Source organism: Saimiri boliviensis, chromosome 7 (assembly GCF_048565385.1).
Source record: "Saimiri boliviensis isolate mSaiBol1 chromosome 7, mSaiBol1.pri, whole genome shotgun sequence".
NCBI classification, from domain to species: Eukaryota; Metazoa; Chordata; class Mammalia; order Primates; family Cebidae; genus Saimiri; species Saimiri boliviensis.
The window spans coordinates 8,504,038-8,522,559 of record NC_133455.1 but is presented as its reverse complement, the minus strand read 5'-3'; the positions used below and the strand labels follow the sequence as shown (position 1 = coordinate 8,522,559).

General features: G+C 59.4%; 2 protein-coding genes across 37 annotated transcripts in view; one reads left to right on the top strand and one right to left on the bottom strand.

Annotated features, from left to right (window-relative positions):
* The window catches only part of RFLNA (refilin A), a 322,680-nt gene extending 312,553 nt beyond the window's left edge, over positions 1–10,127 (top strand). For all 5 annotated transcript variants that reach the window (XM_074402076.1, XM_074402077.1, XM_074402078.1 and 2 more), the window contains 2 exons: positions 6,323–6,432; positions 8,322–10,127. In XM_074402076.1, the coding sequence (XP_074258177.1) occupies positions 6,359–6,432; positions 8,322–8,655 (408 nt within the window). In that variant the 5' untranslated portion in view covers positions 6,323–6,358 and the 3' untranslated portion in view covers positions 8,656–10,127. The remainder of the gene's footprint in view (positions 1–6,322; positions 6,433–8,321) is intronic.
* Positions 10,128–17,361: 7,234 nt separating this feature from the next.
* The window catches only part of NCOR2 (nuclear receptor corepressor 2), a 243,319-nt gene continuing 242,158 nt past the window's right edge, over positions 17,362–18,522 (bottom strand). For all 32 annotated transcript variants that reach the window (XM_074402040.1, XM_074402038.1, XM_074402057.1 and 29 more), the window contains one exon: positions 17,362–18,512. In XM_074402040.1, the coding sequence (XP_074258141.1) occupies positions 18,331–18,512 (182 nt within the window). In that variant the 3' untranslated portion in view covers positions 17,362–18,330. The remainder of the gene's footprint in view (positions 18,513–18,522) is intronic.

Genomic DNA, 18,522 nt, shown 5'->3' with positions numbered 1-18,522 from the left:
CATGTCAATGCTGGGGAGAGTTGAGGCCACCTTGAGGCCAGCTGCTGGGGGTTTGAGGAACTTCCTGCTTCTCCAGGCCTCGATCCTCTCCCTGTGGTCCCTTGTTCTGGGGTGACCATGACCGGCAGGGATGCGGCTGCTGGTGACGTTTGTCCACAGCCTGTAGCCGGACTTGAAGACAGGCATGTCTCAGGCTGTCTCAGGCTGAAGACAGAATCTCAGGGCTCTCTGGGTTGGGGCAGGGGCTGCTTTGCAGGTGTGGGGTCTCCCCTCCCCAAAATGCAGGATGGGAGAGGTGCCAGCCCTGGGCTCCAACCTTAGGGAGCTGCTTCTCTGGGGCTGACAGACACACAAAGGGGTTACTGCGATGAAGGCCAGTAGATAGAGCTGTCAGGTCCCCACAGAGGATGATCCTAAGACAGGGAGCGGACGACTGGGTGGCTCTCACCAGGCCAAGTGAGAAGGAACCTGTGCAGCAGGAAGGGGCAGGAGCACAGAGGTGGCTTCGGGTCACAGGCAAGGGGCGAGACCGAAACAGGCAGAGGCGAGTGGGACGCCTGGAGCCTGTGTCCCGATGGGTTCCTCACTCAGCCTGGGGCTGAGGGGCGGGGATGGGGCAGGCCCCCGGGCATGGGAGGCAGTGGAGGAACAAGGGTGATGACCCGGGCCTTGGAGTCGCACTGCCAGCGTTCCAACCCCAGTCTGCCTCTTCCAGCTGTGTGGCCTTGGGCAAGTGACTTAGCCGCTCTGGGCCTCGGTTTCCACATCTGGAAAACGGGGGTGTTGCTAGCAGCTGCGTGCTGGGGTTTTTAGAAGGATCACATGAGTAGGCTATGTGTCGAGTGCCCAGAATGGCGCCCAGAGCAGTGACAGCGTTAAAAACTCTCCATCTGGCCGGGCGCGGTGGCTGAAGCCTGTAATCCCAGCACTTTGGGAGGCCGAGGTGGGTGGATCACGAGGTCAAGAGATCGAGACTATCCTGGTCAACATGGTGAAACCCCGTCTCTACCAAAAATACAAAAACATTAGCTGGGCATGGTGGCGCGTGCCTGTAATCCCAGCTACTCAGGAGGCTGAGGCAGGAGAATTGCCTGAACCCAGGAGGCGGAGGTTGCGGTGAGCCGAGATCGCGCCATTGCACTCCAGCCTGGGTAACAAGAGCGAAACTCCATCTCAAAAACAAAAACAACAAAAAAAAAACTCTCCATCCTCATTGTCCAGGCGGGCATGGAGGCGGTGGGGAGGGACAGGTGGAGGAAGCATCAAGCTGGGCCCCGAGCAGGACTTGGCTCTGAGTTCAGGGTTCCTGCCTTGCCCTCCACTGCCTCTGCCCGAGGCCAGTGTGCCTGTGGTCACCATGGTTACAGGATTGGCCCTTTGCAGCCCAGGCGTGAGTACCGGCCTGGAGGAACAGGGTCCCCACCGCCAGCTGTCCCCTCTTCAGCCAGGAACCAAGCACCGAGCATCACCATGAGCCAGACGCTAGGGTGTAAGGAATGGAGACCCTGCCTCCCACCTGCGGGGGGCTCAGGATCTGGGGAGGGCCAAAGAGTGGGGAAAGGGCCGAAAACCTAGAAATAGATGCGCAAGCAAAAACCCGCTCGGTGCCAAGTCCCCAGTCCCCAGTGGCCGTGAACGCTGGCTGCCCATGGCTGGCAGCTGTCCCGTTCACTAGAGAGCTGTCCTTGGGGGGAAAGGGCGCTTCTTCCCCCGGAAGGTGACTCCCACCCCCAGGAGTGGGGCAGCCAGTGGCCAGCGGCCAGCTCTCTCGGGTGGGACGGGGCAGTCACACTCCTGCACCCCCAGTGTGATGGGGCCACGCTGACCACGGCTGTGTTTCCGCCTTGCCTGGCTGTCCCCTGTTCAGCCCCTCTCTCCTCTTCCCCTGGGAAGACTCCCGCGATAAACTGGTTTCACAAGACTTCCCATCCTCGGTCCCTGATCAAGATGGGAGGAGGACAGGCCTGGGACCCCTCAGGGCCTCAGCCAGCCCTGGTGCCTTCCTGGAGGGATGGGAGGCACAGGCCTCGGGGGTCACTCCTGTCAAAATGTGCTGCCGACTGGGTGGTTTGGAACCATAGAACTCTATTCTCGAACAGTTCTGGAGGCCGGAAGTTCCAATCCAGGTGTGGGCAGGGCCACACTGCCGCCGAGGGCCCGGGGGGAGGGTTCTTCCTGCCTCTCCGGCTGCTGGCGGCTGCAGGTGCTCCGCGTTTGTGGTTGCGTCCCTGCCATTCCCGCCTCCACGTCATCCCTGTGCGTCTGTCCGCTCTTTTCTTGTGGAGTGGGGAAGTGGGGACAGAGTCTCACTCCATTGCCCAGGCTGGAGTGCAGTGGCGTGATCTCAGCTCATTGCAACCTCCGTCTCCGGGGTTCAAGTGATTCTCCTGCCTCAGCCTCCCTGGTAGCTGGGATTGTAGGTGTGCACCACCAATCCTAGCTAATTTTTGTATTTTTTAGTAGAAATGGGTTTCATCATGTTGGCCAGGCTGGTCTCGAACTCCTGACCTCAGGTGATCCACCTGCCTCGGCCTCCCACAGTGCCGGGATTACAGGCGTGAGCCTCCGCGCCTGGCCTGTGTCTGCTCTTCTTGTAGGGCACCAGTCGTAGGTGTTAGGGCCCACCCTCCTCCAGGATGAGCTTATCACAGGAGCCTCAATTCCAAATAAGACTCTATCTTATTGGACATGGGCTCGCGGGGACCGTATTTGACCTGCACTGCGCTTGTCCTTGGAAAGCCACGTCTGGCTGCGTTTTTGGTGTTCGTGCTTCGACTCTCGCTGCTTGTCTCACGAACCTCTGTGGGTCCATCTCACCCTAGCCCTGCTAGGCCATGCCGCACCTTCTGGGGAGAGGGTCTGCAGGTTTCAGACCACACCGTGACCTCCCTTGGGTCCCCGCCTGTGAGAGAACCAACCCCCTCGTAACTAGGAAGTTGAGGTCAGCAGAGACAAAGACGTTAAGAAGCAAGAGTAAGTGTGCGTAAAGGCGGGATCCCAGGGGCGGGCGAGTGGGAGGCCGCCGAGGCCCGGAGAGGGGCGCCGGAGACCCACACTATTTATCAAGTGTGTAAACAGAGAAGCCTGAGCTCAGGGATGTGGGGGCGAGAAGGGCGAAGCATCAGCAGACAGATGATCTGTAGCTGTGGCGGTCTGGCATTTCCTTGGGAGGCATAGAGCATACTCCACTTTAGATACAATCAGTAAACCAATAGATGAAAGGCTGCAGCCAGAGCCAGCAAATCTGGCCACATTTTGGTGCCTCCAAGCGGTCTTCGTTGCTTTGTGGACGGAGCATGGTCTTCCATTAACTCCCATCCTGTGCATGCGTCAGCCTTCCTCTCTACACCTGCCTCCACCCCAAGCACCTCCAGCCCTCCCCTTCCCGACAGAGGCAGAGCCAGGGGCAAACCCAGGGCCTGCCCAGCCAGTGGCCTGAGTGGCTCTCAGGGAGCAGGGCCGTCGGTGGGGGCGTCTTGGGGCTTCTTCTTCGAGGGGCTCAGCATACAACCTGCAGTGGCCATTTGGGGCTGGCCTGGGCTGGGCTGCCGGCGGGAACCTCACCCACAGCCTGCCTCCCCCCAGGGCAGCCTGTGCAGGGCGCTTGCTGTGACAGTGAGTGTTTTCTGGACCCACCCCGGCCAGCAAGACAGCTGCCCGCGTGTGGCGGGTGGACTGAGTGTGGCCTTTTTCATCCTGCTGAATTGTGATGGATTGAAGTTGACCGGTCCCATGCGGCTAGTGGCCTCTGTATTAGAATCCTTAGAGCCCACACACGGGGGGAGGCGGGGCTGAGGGTGTGCGGGTGTCCTGGGTGCTGTTGGTGGCTGTGTGGTGCCGGTGCCTAAGGGGGGACCCCAGGACACAGTAAAGCGCAGGACCTGTGTGGCCTGTGGGACCGCAAGTGAATTTCACCCCTAGATCACATCCCACGTGGCACTGCACAGGGACGCCCTCCCCATGACCTGGTGGTCAAACCCCTTCTCGTGCCCGCAGCCCTCCTGACAGTTGGCATCTTAGGCCATTGGCGGGACACTGTTGAGAGTCGTGGGGACTCAGGCAGCAAGCTGTGTGAGGTGAGGAGGCCCTTCGTCTACACTGCAGCAGCGGTGCAGAGTGCAGAGCCAGCACACAGCAGGAGCGCAGTGCGTGCGCTGGCGGAAGACCTCTGGCGTGTCCGCAGCCATGTCTTCACACGTGCGCTGCTGTCTTCTCCGGCGCTGCGCTCGCCGTATGCTCTGGTCCAATCTGCATGACCCCAGTGAGGAACAAGATACCTGAAAAAGAGGCGGGTCATTTAATGCCCTGCCCTTCACCTCCCTGAGCCCTTGGTGCGGGCATGAGTAGTTCCAGCAGAGGCCCGAGGGAGCAGCCTGGTAGACCCCCGCTGTCCCCACACGGGCGAGTCAGGCGAGCGGATGCCACGTCACACACAACCCCAATCTCTGTGGCATAGAAGAGCAGGGCTCCTCTCTGGCTCTCACCACGTGTTCCTTGTGGGTCGGCCATGACTTGAGTGTCCCAGCAGCACCCACATCTAGGGCAGCCTTGAACGGCTTTAGGGGCCGGGCACGGTGGCTGACACCCGCAATCCCAGCACTTTGGGAGGTCAAGGTAGGAGGATCACTTGAGACCAGCCGGCATAGTGAGATTCTGTCTCTGCAAACATTTTCTTTTAAATTGGCTGGGGCATGGTGGCATGCACCTGTAGTGCCCACCGTGTGGGAGGCTGAGGTGGGAGGATCGCTTGAGCCCAGGAGTTCGAGGCTGCAGTGAGCTGTGATTGCACCACTGCACTCCAGCCTGGGTGACAGAGCAAGACCCTGTCCTGGGGGGCGGGGGGGGCGGGAAGGCTTGGGAAGCAGAACCTCCTGGCCCTGCCCTGGGTAAAATCTCTACTTCAAAGTCTCACTTTGCTGGGCTGGCCCTGAAGGACCCCCCAAGTGTAGATGGACAGGGCTTTTCTTGGGTTGGTGGCCGAGGCGGGAGGCCCGTGAGCTGGTGTGGGGGGTGGAGCTCCTTGGGAAAGAAAAGTTTGGGGGAGGGCAGCATGTCACCGCGTTGGCTTGAGGAGAGACTGTGGGGCCTGAAGTCTGCGTTTCCAGAACCAGTTTGAGGCTGAATCAGCAGTGGGCTGAGCTGGGGGCAGGGGAGGTGGACTGGAGAATGAGGTGGGGTCCTTAAGTCACTTTCTAAGCTCCAGGCAGGGGCATGCCCCTGAAGGTCTTTGCTTCCACAGGGAGTGGAATTTTCAGACAGATTTTAGAACAGACCAGAGGAAGAACTTCCCAGCGTGGAGCTGGAGGGTGGGCTGGGGAGGCGAACAGACAGCGCTTTCTTTGTGTCTGTCTGAAGAGGCTGCGGATGGCTTCTTTTCCCATAGAACTCTCTCTCCCCACCTTGCCAAGATTCTTCTAGCTTCAAGTGACAGAAAGGCAGCTCAAATGGTCTGAAGCCTCAAAATGGATTTGCTGGTGCTAACAAGTTAGGGACAGCTTCAGGTGTGGCTTGACCCAGGCATTTGAACAATGTTGGCAAAACTTGATCTTTCACCGTCTTTGACCCCTGCTCTCCTCAGTGTAGCTCTATTTTCACCGCTCTCCACCCCCACATTCTTAGCTCCCTCTGCGGGGGGTCGGGGGGACTGTCCCCACAGCTCTGGAGGAAAACCTGGGCAGGGCTCTCACTGGCCCAGTGTGGGTTACACGCCCCTGCCTCATCCAGTCCTTGTCCTCGGGGAGTGCAGTGCCATTTCTAGAAGAGGTGGATGCTGGGTAGGCCTGCCCTGCCCTCCCCCAGATATGTGCCATTCCGACCGGCTTCCCAAGCCCTCGACAGGCCTGGCCAGCTCCCACCTGTGTGTCCCTCCCTGGCAGGTGCGCCACAGACACAGGTGTGGCGGGGTCTCTACCCCTCTGGAGGTTGTCGGAGCCTTGGGTGGCACCAAGAAGGGCTGGGAATCCTTTCTCCAGGCTGAGTGTGGTTTCGGCGCCACACAGAGCACAGGGGGGATCCCAGTTCTGCGGGACTCTGACCCGGGCTCGGGGTGGGCATGGCCTGGAGGTTGCAGCGAGAGGCCATGGCCGTACCCCTTGTTGAGAACGGGGAACTGGAGGGCAGGCTGGTGGTGGGGAGCTGGGCAGACCCCCAAATGCCTGGATCCCAGGGAGGGGCTCTGGGGGGGCTTCCTGATGGGCCCCACAAACAGCTTCCAGATCAAGCCAGGGCCACAAGGTGTCAGGTGGTCCTGTGTGCCCAGCAGGGAGCTGAGGCCACTGCGACAAGGGACTGCATAACCCTGCGTCCCTGGCTCTCCCCACAGGCCCCCTCCCAGCGCCCACGGCCCCCTGCGTCCGAGATGAGGCCCCGGATGCTGCCGGTGTTCTTCGGGGAGACGATCAAAGTGAACCCGGAACCCACACACGAGATCCGGTGAGTGGGCTGCTGGGCTCTGTGCCGGAGGAGGGGGTGGGGGTGGGGGCTGGTTCTGACTCTCTTGTGGGGTGGGGACAGGAAGTAGGCCAGGCTGGGGGGCCCAGGAGGCTCCCTACTGTCTGGGCAGCTCCTCTGGGTGCTGCGTCCTGGGGCGGATGGCCATGTGTTGGCCAGAAACAAAACTGATTTTAGGACTCTGACCCCAAGGCTCCCTCTGGAGCCACCCCACACCCCCACCCTAGGCCTATTCAGACATTTCCCCATTTACCTTCTCCTTTCATTTTAAAGCCAACATCCCAGAAAATTTGGAAAATTATAAACACAACCACTTGTGTGCCCTAACTCTCCTTCCCTTTTCCCGCTAGATTTTTTTTTGAGATGGGATCTCACTGTGTCACCCAGGCTGAAGTGCATTGGTGGAATCATGGCTCACTACAGCCTCAAGCTCCTGGGCTCAAGCAATCCTCCTACCTCAGCCTCCCGAGCAGCTAAGACTACAGGTGCGAGCCCCCATGCCTGGCTCATTTTTGTATTTTTTGTAGAGATGGGGGTCTCACTATGTTGCCCAGGCTGGTCTCCAACTCCTGGGCTCAAGTGATCTTCCTGCCTCAGCCTCCCAAAGTGATGGGATTACAGGTGTGAGTCACCACGCCTGGCCCCTGCCAGGTGTTCACAACCAAACCATTCAGGCAACTCAGGACCCCTGTCCGCTCTGTCATCCACGTGTTAGGGGGACACTCAGCTGCTCCATGTTCTTTGTGACTCTAAGTTAGGTTCTCGAGGCCACCCATGAGCTACTGCACTGCAGGTGTGCTGGGCGCCCTCCCAGGCAGATGACATCTTAGGTGGCATCTGAACTGAATGAAGGTGCTCCTGCTTGGGAACTCACCACGTCTGAAGCTGCTGGGGCTCAGGCTTCCCAGAGGTGGAGTGTGGGGTCCGAGAGTCTTGCCTGTATATCTGCGGGGCTCTCTCTGTCCACCTGTCCCTGTCGAGTGGGGCCGGCCGAGCATCAGAGACCTCCTGCCTGCTGCCCTCGCCAGCCACGCACATGGTCCCAGGAGACAAACGGGTCCACTTCTGGGTTCTCAATCCCCAAGCAGCCCTCATTGTCTAGTTTTTAAAATTATTCAAGCCCAAATCAGATCACCAGAAGCCCAGCAAGGGTGGAGGACGGATGCTGGGCCCCTCGGGACCTCTGATCCCATCACACGTCTTTCGTGGGGATTCAGTGGGGAATGAGATGGGGGGGGACTCTCTCCCTCCCAGAGCTTCCAGTGTGGTTTCCTAAAGCTCTGGATGTGGAACTGGGGGTCCCTGGTCAGTCACTCATCCAGGGGTGTTGAAGAAGCGTTTGGGAAATGTATTTTGATAGAATTTCAAACTTACTGAAAGGTGGCAGGTGCCTCTCAAACAGAGTCGCTGGCTGTTTATATTGTGCCCTATTTATTTGAGAGGAGATTGGTGACGTCCTGCCCGTGAGCCCCCAGATACTCCTAAGAACGGGGACACCCTCTTTCATGGCGGCAGCACAGCTGTCAACATGAGGGAAGCGCAGGTTCGATGCCAGCACCTGACCCGCACGGCCTGGCTCGGTTTCTGCCATCCGCCCCACGACACGAGACCCTTTCCTGGCTTCCTTTCTCCCCAGCTCAGGATCAGCCGGGGCGCTGCACTGGGTCCGGCTGTCTGGCCTCTTTAGTCTCTGTGGAGCCAGAACAGTCCCTTAACCCTTCTTTGACCGTCTTGACCTTGACATTTCAGAGCAGCCCACACTCCTTACGCTTCAGAGCGTCTCCCTGGGCCCTTCGGTGTCCACAGTGCGGGCGGGCCACTGGGCTGCCCCCGCTCCTGGGCTCACTCTGGGTCCCCCCTGCCCTTTCCAGCTGCAACTCTGAGGTCAAGTACGCCTCGGAGAAGCACTTCCAGGACAAGGTCTTCTATGTGCCCGTGCCCACCGTCACAGCCTACAGCGAGACCATCGTGGCGGCGCCCAACTGCACGTGGCGCAAGTACCGCAGCCAGCTGACCCTGGAGCCGCGCCCGCGCGCCCTGCGCTTCCACAGCACCACCATCATCTTCCCCAAGCACGCCAGGAGCACCTTCCGGACCACCCTGCACTGCAGCCTGGGCCGGCCCAGCCGCTGGTTCACTGCCAGTGTGCAGCTGCAGCTGTGCCAGGACCCTGCCCCCAGCCTCCTGGGCCCTGCCACGCTCTGATGGGGCTGGGGCTGGGGCTGGGGCCGGCCCGGGGTGCTGGAGGGGCTGGGAGGATAGACACGATGAGCTCGGCCTGGCACTCGGGCGGGGGCCAGGCAGCAGGCGGGGACGCCGCCAGGCCGAGGACCCGTGTGGAAGGAGTCAGACCCACAGGCTGGGTGGGGTGTCTCCTTGTTTTGGTGTCAAGGACTCAGTAAAAGTACCTATTTCTTAGCACTTAAGCTGGAAAGGCAGTAGAGGCACCCACTGTTGGGTGGTGGCCACCTTCAGGGTCAGGGGAGAAGAATGGGTCCATAGCGTGCCCTTGAAGCCGAGAACCACCCTGAGCAGTGCAAGCACAGAGGCATCCCAGCCTCAGCTGGTGGGGGCGGCTGCAGCTCCCTGAGAGCCCTGCCACCCTGTGTGTCCCAGGCTGGTGGCCGAGGCCGTGTGTAAGGGAAGGGGGTGCCTCTCTTCCCTGCTGCTGGCCTGGGGTGTTTCCCAAACAGGCCTTTCGTGCGCGTGCAGGTTGCACTGAGAGGTCCGGAGCCGTGGCTAAGCCACCTCTGGCAGATTGAGCCAGGAGGTTGGGCAAAGGCTGGGTGCTGATGCCAGGGCTGAGGTTGGTTATATTGGGGGCAGAGAAGGCCTAGAAATGCTTTGAGCTTTGGCCCTGCCACTGTCTCGTGCCCTCCAGTGTTGAAGATTCGGGGCACTGCCCATCTAAGTGGAAAGGTTGGTGCTCAGCCTTTGGAGCCTCACCTGCAGGGCGCCCCCAGCTAACACCCATTCCTGCACCATCTCCAGGACTAGAACCCTTGACGTCAAAACCAAAGTGCCCCGCGGAGGCGGTGGAGCTCTCGGAAATGCTGCCATCTGTGAGGGGCTGAGTCTGAACTCGAGGGAGTCGGAGCTCAGCTGTCGGTTTAAAGAGACACCAGGGGACCGGGCTGCGGCCCTCAGCCTTCGTTCCTGTGCATGATGGATTCTGCAGTGACAGCGTGTTACTCCTTCCTGCTGCAGACTCGCCCCTGCCTGTGGGATGTTGTGGGAAGAACGAAGCCTGGGAGCCAGATGAAGACTTGGCTCAGGGCTCCCTGGAACAAGCCAGGAGGCACGGGGTGCGGGGGAGCTGGGGGAGCCCCCCCAGGCTGCTGAACAAACACCCCGAAGCCCGCGCTGTGGCTGGGTGCCGAGGAGATGCCCCAGTGAGCCTTCCTCCCCTCTCAGACCTGAATGCGCCCGGCAGCTGGGGGCTGTCCCTGCCACTCCCCTGGCAACCCCCAAAAGGGGGAGGGGAAGGCTCCCTGGGGCTTGAGACCTCTCTGTGGGGGGTGAGGAGGGTGATTCCGTTGACATCAGGGAGAGGCAGAATGACTGATATATTTTTATATATCTATACAGAGAGTACATTTTCTCTCCAGAGATACTTTCTGGTTAACAAAGGAATAACTTAAATCAACTGATTATCTCAATAAACTGTGCAAACCCAACGCGACTTCCTCTTCTGTCTGTGAGACCCTCAGATCCCACTCGGGTTGGAGAAGGGGAAGATGGGTCTCCAATCCCCTTTTCCTGTGTGGCCATGAAAATCTGGGCACCAGAGCTGTGACCTAGGGAGCCAAGGGACAAGGAAGAACTGAGCCCCCACCCCTGTAGACGGCCTCGGGGTACACCAGCTCCATCCAAGAGCTAGTCAGGGAGTGCAGGGACCTGGGCCTCCCTAGGGACTTGCATCTGGGGGGCAGGTCCTTGGATGGGCCTGGGCATCTGCATTTTTGATGGCGTTCAGCTCCGGCAAGCCCCTCAACCCACAGCGTCCCTGGAGAGGTGCCCTGGCTGCCACTGCAGAGCGGCCGGCTGGGACGCGCCTTACCATCTGTTTCTCTCCTTCTTGCCCTTGGAGAGGCCCCTGGGGCTCCATGGAGATCGTGAGTGCGTTAAAGGGACACCGGCAGCCAGGGGACAATGTCCTCAGTGAGTCAGACTGGAATATCAGACTAGAATTCGCCCCGAGGCTCTGGAGTTGGTGGGGGCAGGGGACAGGGCGTGTATTTGCCATAGAGACTGCTGGAGACAGCTCCTCCGAGGGGATGGGTCACAAGAGTGCCGTGGTCAGGATTGGTGGTGGTCTCTTGGGGCCCACACCCTAGCCTGGTGGTGGTTTAGCTAACACGAGTGGGAAGGCTATGCGTGCTAATTTAGCTCGCTCATTCTATTCCAGACTCTGTAGGAAACACTCCATAGGAAATGTCGCATGCCATTCCTACCCGCTGCCATGGGTGCTACTGCATCTCCACTTCACAGAGGAGGTTAGGTGCAGAGAGATGGAGTAACTTGCCCAGCCTGGTAGCAGGCAGAGCCAGAATCTGAGCCCAGGATCCTTGACGCTCTGAACTGCCGGCTGCCTGCTTTGATGGAGGACAGCCCCTAACAGGGAAGGGGGATGAAAGCCAGAGCAGCCGAGTCAAAAGGAGTTTACATCAACTCGGGGACAAATCTTGAGGCCGCCACTGATCTGCACGGACAGACGCGTGCCTCCAGACCTGAGCCCTGCTTCCATGCTGGGATTCCCTGCAGATGCCTGCGGGGGTGGCATTCTTTGCACCTTGCTTAATCCATGCAAATTCAACTCCACAAGCCTGATTTTCAATCACAGCCTTGATCTCTCACTGCCTCCAAGGGAAAGTGGATAAAGCTTTCTGACATGTGCAATCAGAGTGCCAATGACTTCAACAAACAGGTGCCGCTGGGGTCCGTCTTCGCTCTGGAGCCAGATGGGGTCCGCTGAGCACGTCAGATCCTCAGGGCCTGCCAGGCTCTTCCCGCCCTGTCCCGTTCTTCTCTCCTGTCTCTCACAGGCATTCCCCCGCGAAACCTCTTACCTTCCTAACGCCATCTCCACCTGGAGAACCCGGAGAACACACCCGCCTCTGAGCGCACGCAGTTGGTGGCCTTCCGGCTGCCTCCACCATGCACATGGGTTTTGGCTTTGCTGATGTCGCTGGAGGTGCAGCCTGCCTGCTGGTCATGCAGGGTCCAGGGAAGCCCAGCCAGGCACAGGGTGGAAGGAGGGGCCAGAAGCCCCCACGTGCATGTGCTTTTCCCTTGAAGCAGCTCATCTGCCCCAGGGGAGCCCAGCAGACCTGGAGAGAGGCAGGAAGAAATGCCGGTTCCGTCTGGATCCTGGTCCTCGGGGAATTCCACCCCTGAAATGGTCCCAAACTGCCCAGCCTTTGGGCGCTGCTGCTAACGTGCCTTTCCCGTCTCCCTGCAGCCCAGGTACACCAGAGGTGCAAGATTCAATGTGCCATGAAAGACCCCGGTGATGTCCCCAGAGGGGCAACTGTCACTCACTAGGCCTCGGGGAGGGGAAACTGACCCAAGATGGGCTCCGTCACTGGGAAAGGAACAGGCCGCCTCACTTCTCTAAGCATCTGCAAAATGAGCGTAAGGGCTCTACCTCCCAGACCTAAAATCAGACTCAGCAGCCCCCTGCCTTGCCCAGCAAATGATGCCCCTTCCCCGCAAGTCCTTGAAGCTGACACCGGTCCCATCGCTTCCTTGCCAGAGTGGGAACGAGACCCGGGGCCTGGGTAGCACCCACACTGCCTGGCCCTGCCGGGAGCATGTCGTGTATTTTAATCTGCTTCATCTTCACGGCGGCCCTGCAGGGGTGGGGAGAATCCTGGGGAGGAAGTGCGTGCCCCCGGCCTTCCTCCAGGGGAAGTGCCCGTGTGAGGACAGCTGGTGGCTTCCAGACCACTGAGCCCACTTGGCTTTCGAGAGAAACGACTGAGTTCCCTTTGACGGCCCTCCTTAGCCACTCAAGGACAGAATGGCCGGAGAGCCTTTCCGCCAGCGCCAGCTCCCCAGATTTGCAGATGAGCCACCGCTGCCAGCCACCTGCAGCGTCTTCTCCCTCCCCACCTCTGCCTTGTCCCCTGCCTCTGGCCACTATCTGATTCCCTTGCACGTGAGCAAACAGTGGCTATGTAAACAAATAAACAAAACAAAACAAATTAAAAAACCAATAGCTTTCAGGAAGCAGTCACTCCCCTACAGCAATGTCACCACCCCATTCAACAGACGTGGAAACCAAGGCGTGGAGGGGCTGAAGGACAGGGCCAGGCAGCTGGCCATGACATGCTGCCCTTGTGTCGTTCTGATCCCCGAGCCCCCTTCACGCCAGGGGGTCTCTTCCCAGACCCCTCCCCGGGCAGGGGGCTCTGTCCTGACCTCTCTGCTGGGCCAGCCCCTGGTCCCACACTGGCCTCCCAGGTCTGATTCACCCTCGTAATCCATCAGCGCCCTTGTAAGACAGAAACTGCCCCGATTTCAGAAAACTGGCAAGTTACCTTATTGAGCAACGGCAAGCCACCGCAGACACTCCTGGGCGCCCCCAGGGATTCATGCACCCTAGACACTCCTGAGCCCCCTCAGGGACTTATGTCCAGCCCACGGTGGTGGGCTCCTGAGGGTCCCTGGCTGGGCCTCCCCTCCCAGCCTTTGCCCACACAGGTTTTCACCTCTCAGCCTACTCACTCCCTAGACCTGCCTCCTCCAAGAAGCCACCCTGACTGCTCCAGTTTATCTGTGTCATCCCAGGAAGGCTTGTCCAGAGCCAGCCCCAGGGTCTTCAGGACCAGTCTGTTCCTGCCCTGTGGGCAGCAGCTCTTCGGGTAGGTGGCCAGGCCTCCTTCTGCAGAGACTTTTGTGCCCATACTGGAGACCTCCTGGTTAGATGGAAGTGAAGGAGCCAGGTTCCAGGTGAGGGCTTGGCTCCAACCGTGGGCACCGGCCCTGCCATCATAGTGGGGGTCACGAACCACCCCCACCAGAAACCCCTGGGACGCTTGTTGAGAATATAGATTCCAGGGCCAACCCCAGACCTAGAGCATCAGACCATCTAACTGGACCCAGGAATGCACATTTTAACCAACTTCTCCACGTGCTAAGACAGTGTCCTTGGCGGAGCTCTTTCTAGCTTTCTGTGGAGACCTAGCCACTTGCAGCGTCTGTTCCCAACACACTCGCCAGGGAGGTTCAGAGTCAAAGCAGCGTCAGGCGCGGAAAGACAAGGGCTCCACCTCCGGGTGCTGTCAGGTTTGAGACAAGGCTTGCAGGGTTATCAGAGACCCAGAGGGGAGAGAAGATGGGCCAGGGTGGTGTGTCTTTTGAGGAAGTCATGCCCTAGCTGGGTTTTGTAGTGTGTAAAGGGGTTTTCCAGGGAGATGGGGGTCAGGGAAACAAAGTGAGTCTCCATTTTAGATGGAGCAGAGAAAAAGCCACACAAGACAGGGGTGGGATGAGGGCTTCGGGGGCAGGTGGATGACGGATTCGGGGGCAGGTGGATGATGGTTTTTGGGGTAGGTGGATGATGGTTTTGGGGGTAGGTGGGATGAGGGCTTTGGGGGTAGGTGGATGATGGTTTTGGGGGTAGGTGAGATGAGGGCTTCGGGGGTAGGTGGATGAGGGCTTCAAGGGTAGGTGGATGATGGTTTTTGGGGTAGGTGGATGATGGTTTTGGGGGTAGGTGAGATGAGGGCTTTGGGGGTAGGTGGATGATGGTTTTGGGGGTAGGTGGATGAGGGCTTTGGGGGTAGGTGGATGATTGTTTTGGGGGTAGGTGGGATGAGGGCTTTGGGGGTAGGTGGATGATGGTTTTGGGGGTAGGTGGATGAGGGCTTCGGGGGTAGGTGGATGATGGTTTTGGGGGTAGGTGAGATGAGGGTTTTGGGGGTAGGTGGATGATGGTTTTGGGGGTAGGTGGATGAGGGCTTTGGGGGTAGGTGGATGAGGGCTTCAAGGGTAGGTGGATGATGGTTTTTGGGGTAGGTGGATGATGGTTTTTGGGGTAGGTGGATGAGGGCTTTGGGGGTAGGTGAATGATGGTTTTGGGGGTAGGTGGATGAGGGATTTGGGGGTAGGTGGATGAGGGCTTTGGGGGTAGGTGGATGATGGTTTTGGGGGTAGGTGGGATGAGGGCTTCAGGGGTAGGTGAATGATGGTTTTCGGGGTAGGTGAATGACGGCTTTGGGGGTAGGTCTTTGAAGGTTAGGGACCACCTGGCTGTAGCTGGGAGACAGAGTGGACCCTCTAAGGGCACCAGGAGGCTGCAAGCTTTCCATGCACCTGCAGACAACCGCCCGCCTGAGTTGGGTCTGGTCCCAGAGAAGACACGTTGTGGTGCCTAGTGGTACCAGTTCAGACGCACAGAGATGGGGGCTGGTGGTGATGGCCATGAGGGCTGAGCCCTGTGGTCCGCCCCCATCTCTCTGGTCTACCTGTGGCTAAACAAGGTACTGTGGGATCCTGGGCAGCACTGGTATGAGCGGGCAACCCCTGGCGGCTGGCGTGACCAATACCCCGACCCAGCCTGGATTCCAGGTGGGGGCCGCTCTGTGCCCTGGGTGGAGGGCAGGCCCGCCTGGGACAGGGCTCTTTGCCAGCCCCACACTGCCATCTGCCTGCCAGCCTCAGAACTACAGCCTGGCACCAGGCTCAGCCTTGTCTGGACGCATCAGGGCCTGGCACACAGATGAGAAACCAAGACCCAGAGGGCACCCGAAGCTTCCCCAAACACAGATTGCAGCCACCAAGCTGGAAGCCAGGCCTGCGCGGGCCCAAGGCCTCAGCTTATTTTTACCCTGGGCACAGTACTCAGGGTAACAGAGAGCCAGTGAGGCTGGGCAGAGCCCCTGAGGATGCAAAGGTCTCTCTGAACCCCCTCCTCCCCGGTCCCTCCCTAGCGGAGGCAGGAACCTGGGCAAGCCCAGACCCTGGAGGCTTGGGGTCCCCTGGGAAGGTCGGGACAGGAGGTGGCAATTTCTGCTTCCAGCGGACCCCGGTTCTCCCTTCCATCGTTCCCTAGTCCTGCGGGGCTGCTGTCTACAGTGCTGGATGTGGGGTTGGCCAGACACCGGCACAGGGCCAGGGACCCCTGATCTTGGCCATCCTTGCTGGCAAAGCCTCATCAGAGCCCCCAAGGCTGGCTCCTATCTGTGTGGGCACCATCCCTTTGTCCCTGCTTACCAGTCGCTGGGACAGGATGGGCCCTCTTTGGGGATTTGGGACTGCCTGTTTCTGGGTGAACTGAGGCCAGCACCCCAGACTGCCTGGGCCTGAAGGCTGAGGGGTGGGGATAGGCGGAATTCCAGGACCCTGGGCCACGCTTAGCATGGTTCCGATGCACCTCTGAAGGAAGAGCAGAAAGAGAATGCCCTGCTTTGCAGATTATCTTGTGCCCATGAACGACAGAGGGCCCACGTCCCACCCCCTCTGCACTCCCATAGGTTTTAGAGCCTGGGAAGCTGGGTTTGCCCTGGGAACCCACCTAGAATGACTCAGCCTTGGCAGGGCAGGCATTCCCTGGCTGCCAACTGTTATACGTCTGGTAGGTCTTGAGTGGAGTAGGACACTGGCTGGGAGTCCTCAGCCCGCGGTGGCTCCAGGAATGCCATTGGGCAGAGCTCACTCACCTCATGGCTCCACCAAGAGGCTTTAAAGGCTCTCTGACCTCTGCTCTGGGATGGGGTTGGGCCTGGGGCCACACTCAGGCCAACATTGTCCCTATTGGCTTGGGGACATAAGGAGGCTAAGAGGTTGTGATAGGGCTGCCCAGATAGAAGCCCTGTGGGGAGGCTGGACAAGCAGGGGAAGCTCCAGGGTGAGGGTGGGCTTCCTCCCTCTACAGAAGCAGGCAGTGGCACCGCAGGCGGCCCCAGTGCCCTCCCCATGCCAGGGCACCTGCAGCCATACCTAGGGGCCAGTGGACAAATGAAGTCTCCCTGACACCCTTCCAGCTCTGCCACCCAGTCTGTCTCTGGGGACTGAGACTACATACAAAAGTGTCAGGCTCTGGGGGAGTGTGGACCAGCAGCCACGCTGCTGAAGCCAGCAGAGGAAAAGGGCAGGAAAGCGAGTGGGAGGGCCAGGCCATGGGCACCAAGGGACAAGGCCAACAGTGACCAGGGTCCATGGCAAAGAACTGTGGCCACTACCAGGCTCCACTCTGCTCCAGAAGGGATGCCATAGGCACAGGACAGGGCACACCCAAGACGTGGTACACCCGAACCCAAGAGGCAGGTGGGCAGAGGTCTCTGTCCAAACTGGCAGGGGTTGCTCTCTCTCCTGCCTGTATTGAGAACACACCGGGACATCCCCTGTCATGATCTCTGTGGGCAGGGATGACATTAAAAAGACTCCAAGTAAGAACTGATGGCCACCCCATCCTGGACTCCATGGGTGTGAATACTAGATACCTTCACTGTGAGTGTGAATACCCAACACCCTCACCCTGGGTATATTTGATACTCTTGCTGTAAGTGTGAACATCTGACATCCTCACCATGGTGTGAATACCTGACACCAGGAGTGTGAACATGACACCCTCACCGTGGTGTGAATATCTGACACCATGAGTGTGAACATTTGACACTCTCATGGGTGTGACTACTTGACACCCTTGCCCTGGCATGAATATCTGACACCTTCTCACCATGAGTGTGAACATATGACACCCTCACCATGGATGTGGCTATTTGATGTCCTGATGGTGATGTCCTTATGAGGGGTATAAATATTCACTTGCAAAAGGGTCCAATCCCTGGTGACTCAAGGGGATGTGGCCTTGGCCCTCCAGACTTGTATTCCCCCTGTCCCCTAAACCCTAGCTGTCTGGCCTACCGGCTGCCCAGTGTGAGGTAGAGAAGAAACCTTTGTAACTCGAGTATAATTTGCTTTTTAATTAGAACGACGTGTGTAAATGACAGGATACCACCACCCTGCGCAGATGGCGGCCACAGAATACGCATCGAATTCATTCTGCCCAAGAAAGGGAGGGAGGGAGGACTCAGCAGGACAGTCCCCGCCCCCTTGGTCCTGCGAGTGATGGGGTCACCGACTGTCGGCCTGCACACGCCTCTTGAACGGTAAGCAGAGATCAGAAGCACAGCAGCAGTAATACTGGGTAAGTCCTTCCTTGCGTAAAACATCTGAATTAATTCATTGAAGGTATCAAAAATATACCCTGTAAACCAATACATCATTTACATCAGCCTTTCCTTCCCACCGCTGCGGCCACGCTGTGTGAAAAGTCCAGTCCTTGCAGCAGCCGTTCGCCCCAGGCCGCACCCTGCCCTTCTGTCTGCCCACCTGGCCTGACTTGGTTTCCAGCGATCTCGTTGGCTGGGGCAGCCTGTGGGGCCCGGAACGAGCGCACTGGGGACTGGACAGGGCCTGCGTCCATCTGTCCAGAGCACTAAGCGGGGTGGGAGGCGGAGGGACGGCGCGGGGGCTGCGAGCTCAGCTTAGACTTTGGTTCCAAATGCATTCGGGGGAGGCAGTGGCATGGAGGTGCATGGTCGTCCTGCTTTGGGTCCCTGGCCGCCCCGGCCGCCTGCGTGTGGCTGCCACACGCCTGCCGTGCCCCCTCCCCGGCCCCCTTCCCTCCCTTCTCGAGCACCAGGTAAACATCCCCTGAGTAAGGTCACTGCACAGGGCCAGCCCGGGGCGGGAGTCTTAGTTAAGGCTTCAGACAGGCAAGGATGCCGGCTCTGGACGGACAGATGGACAGAGGCGCAGGCAGACTCAGGGGCTCCTTCCTCGGCGCGGGGAGTCGGCAGCCGCCCCACTCCTGCCAGGCTGGTCCTGTGGCTCGCTGGGACCCGACACTGCCCGTCCCCCCGTTCGGAGTCACTCGCTGTCAGAGAGCGTCTCGTACTGCGAGCAGAGCAGTGGCTTGGGCTCCTCATCCCAGGCGTGGTGGGGGCCAGCGAGGGGCCCGCTGCCCGAGGGGAGGCCCGGCGGGGGTGGGGAGGCCATGACACCCGCCTGCAGCCGCATGATCAGGGGGTTGTAGGGGAACGGCGTGGAACCTGCGCGGAG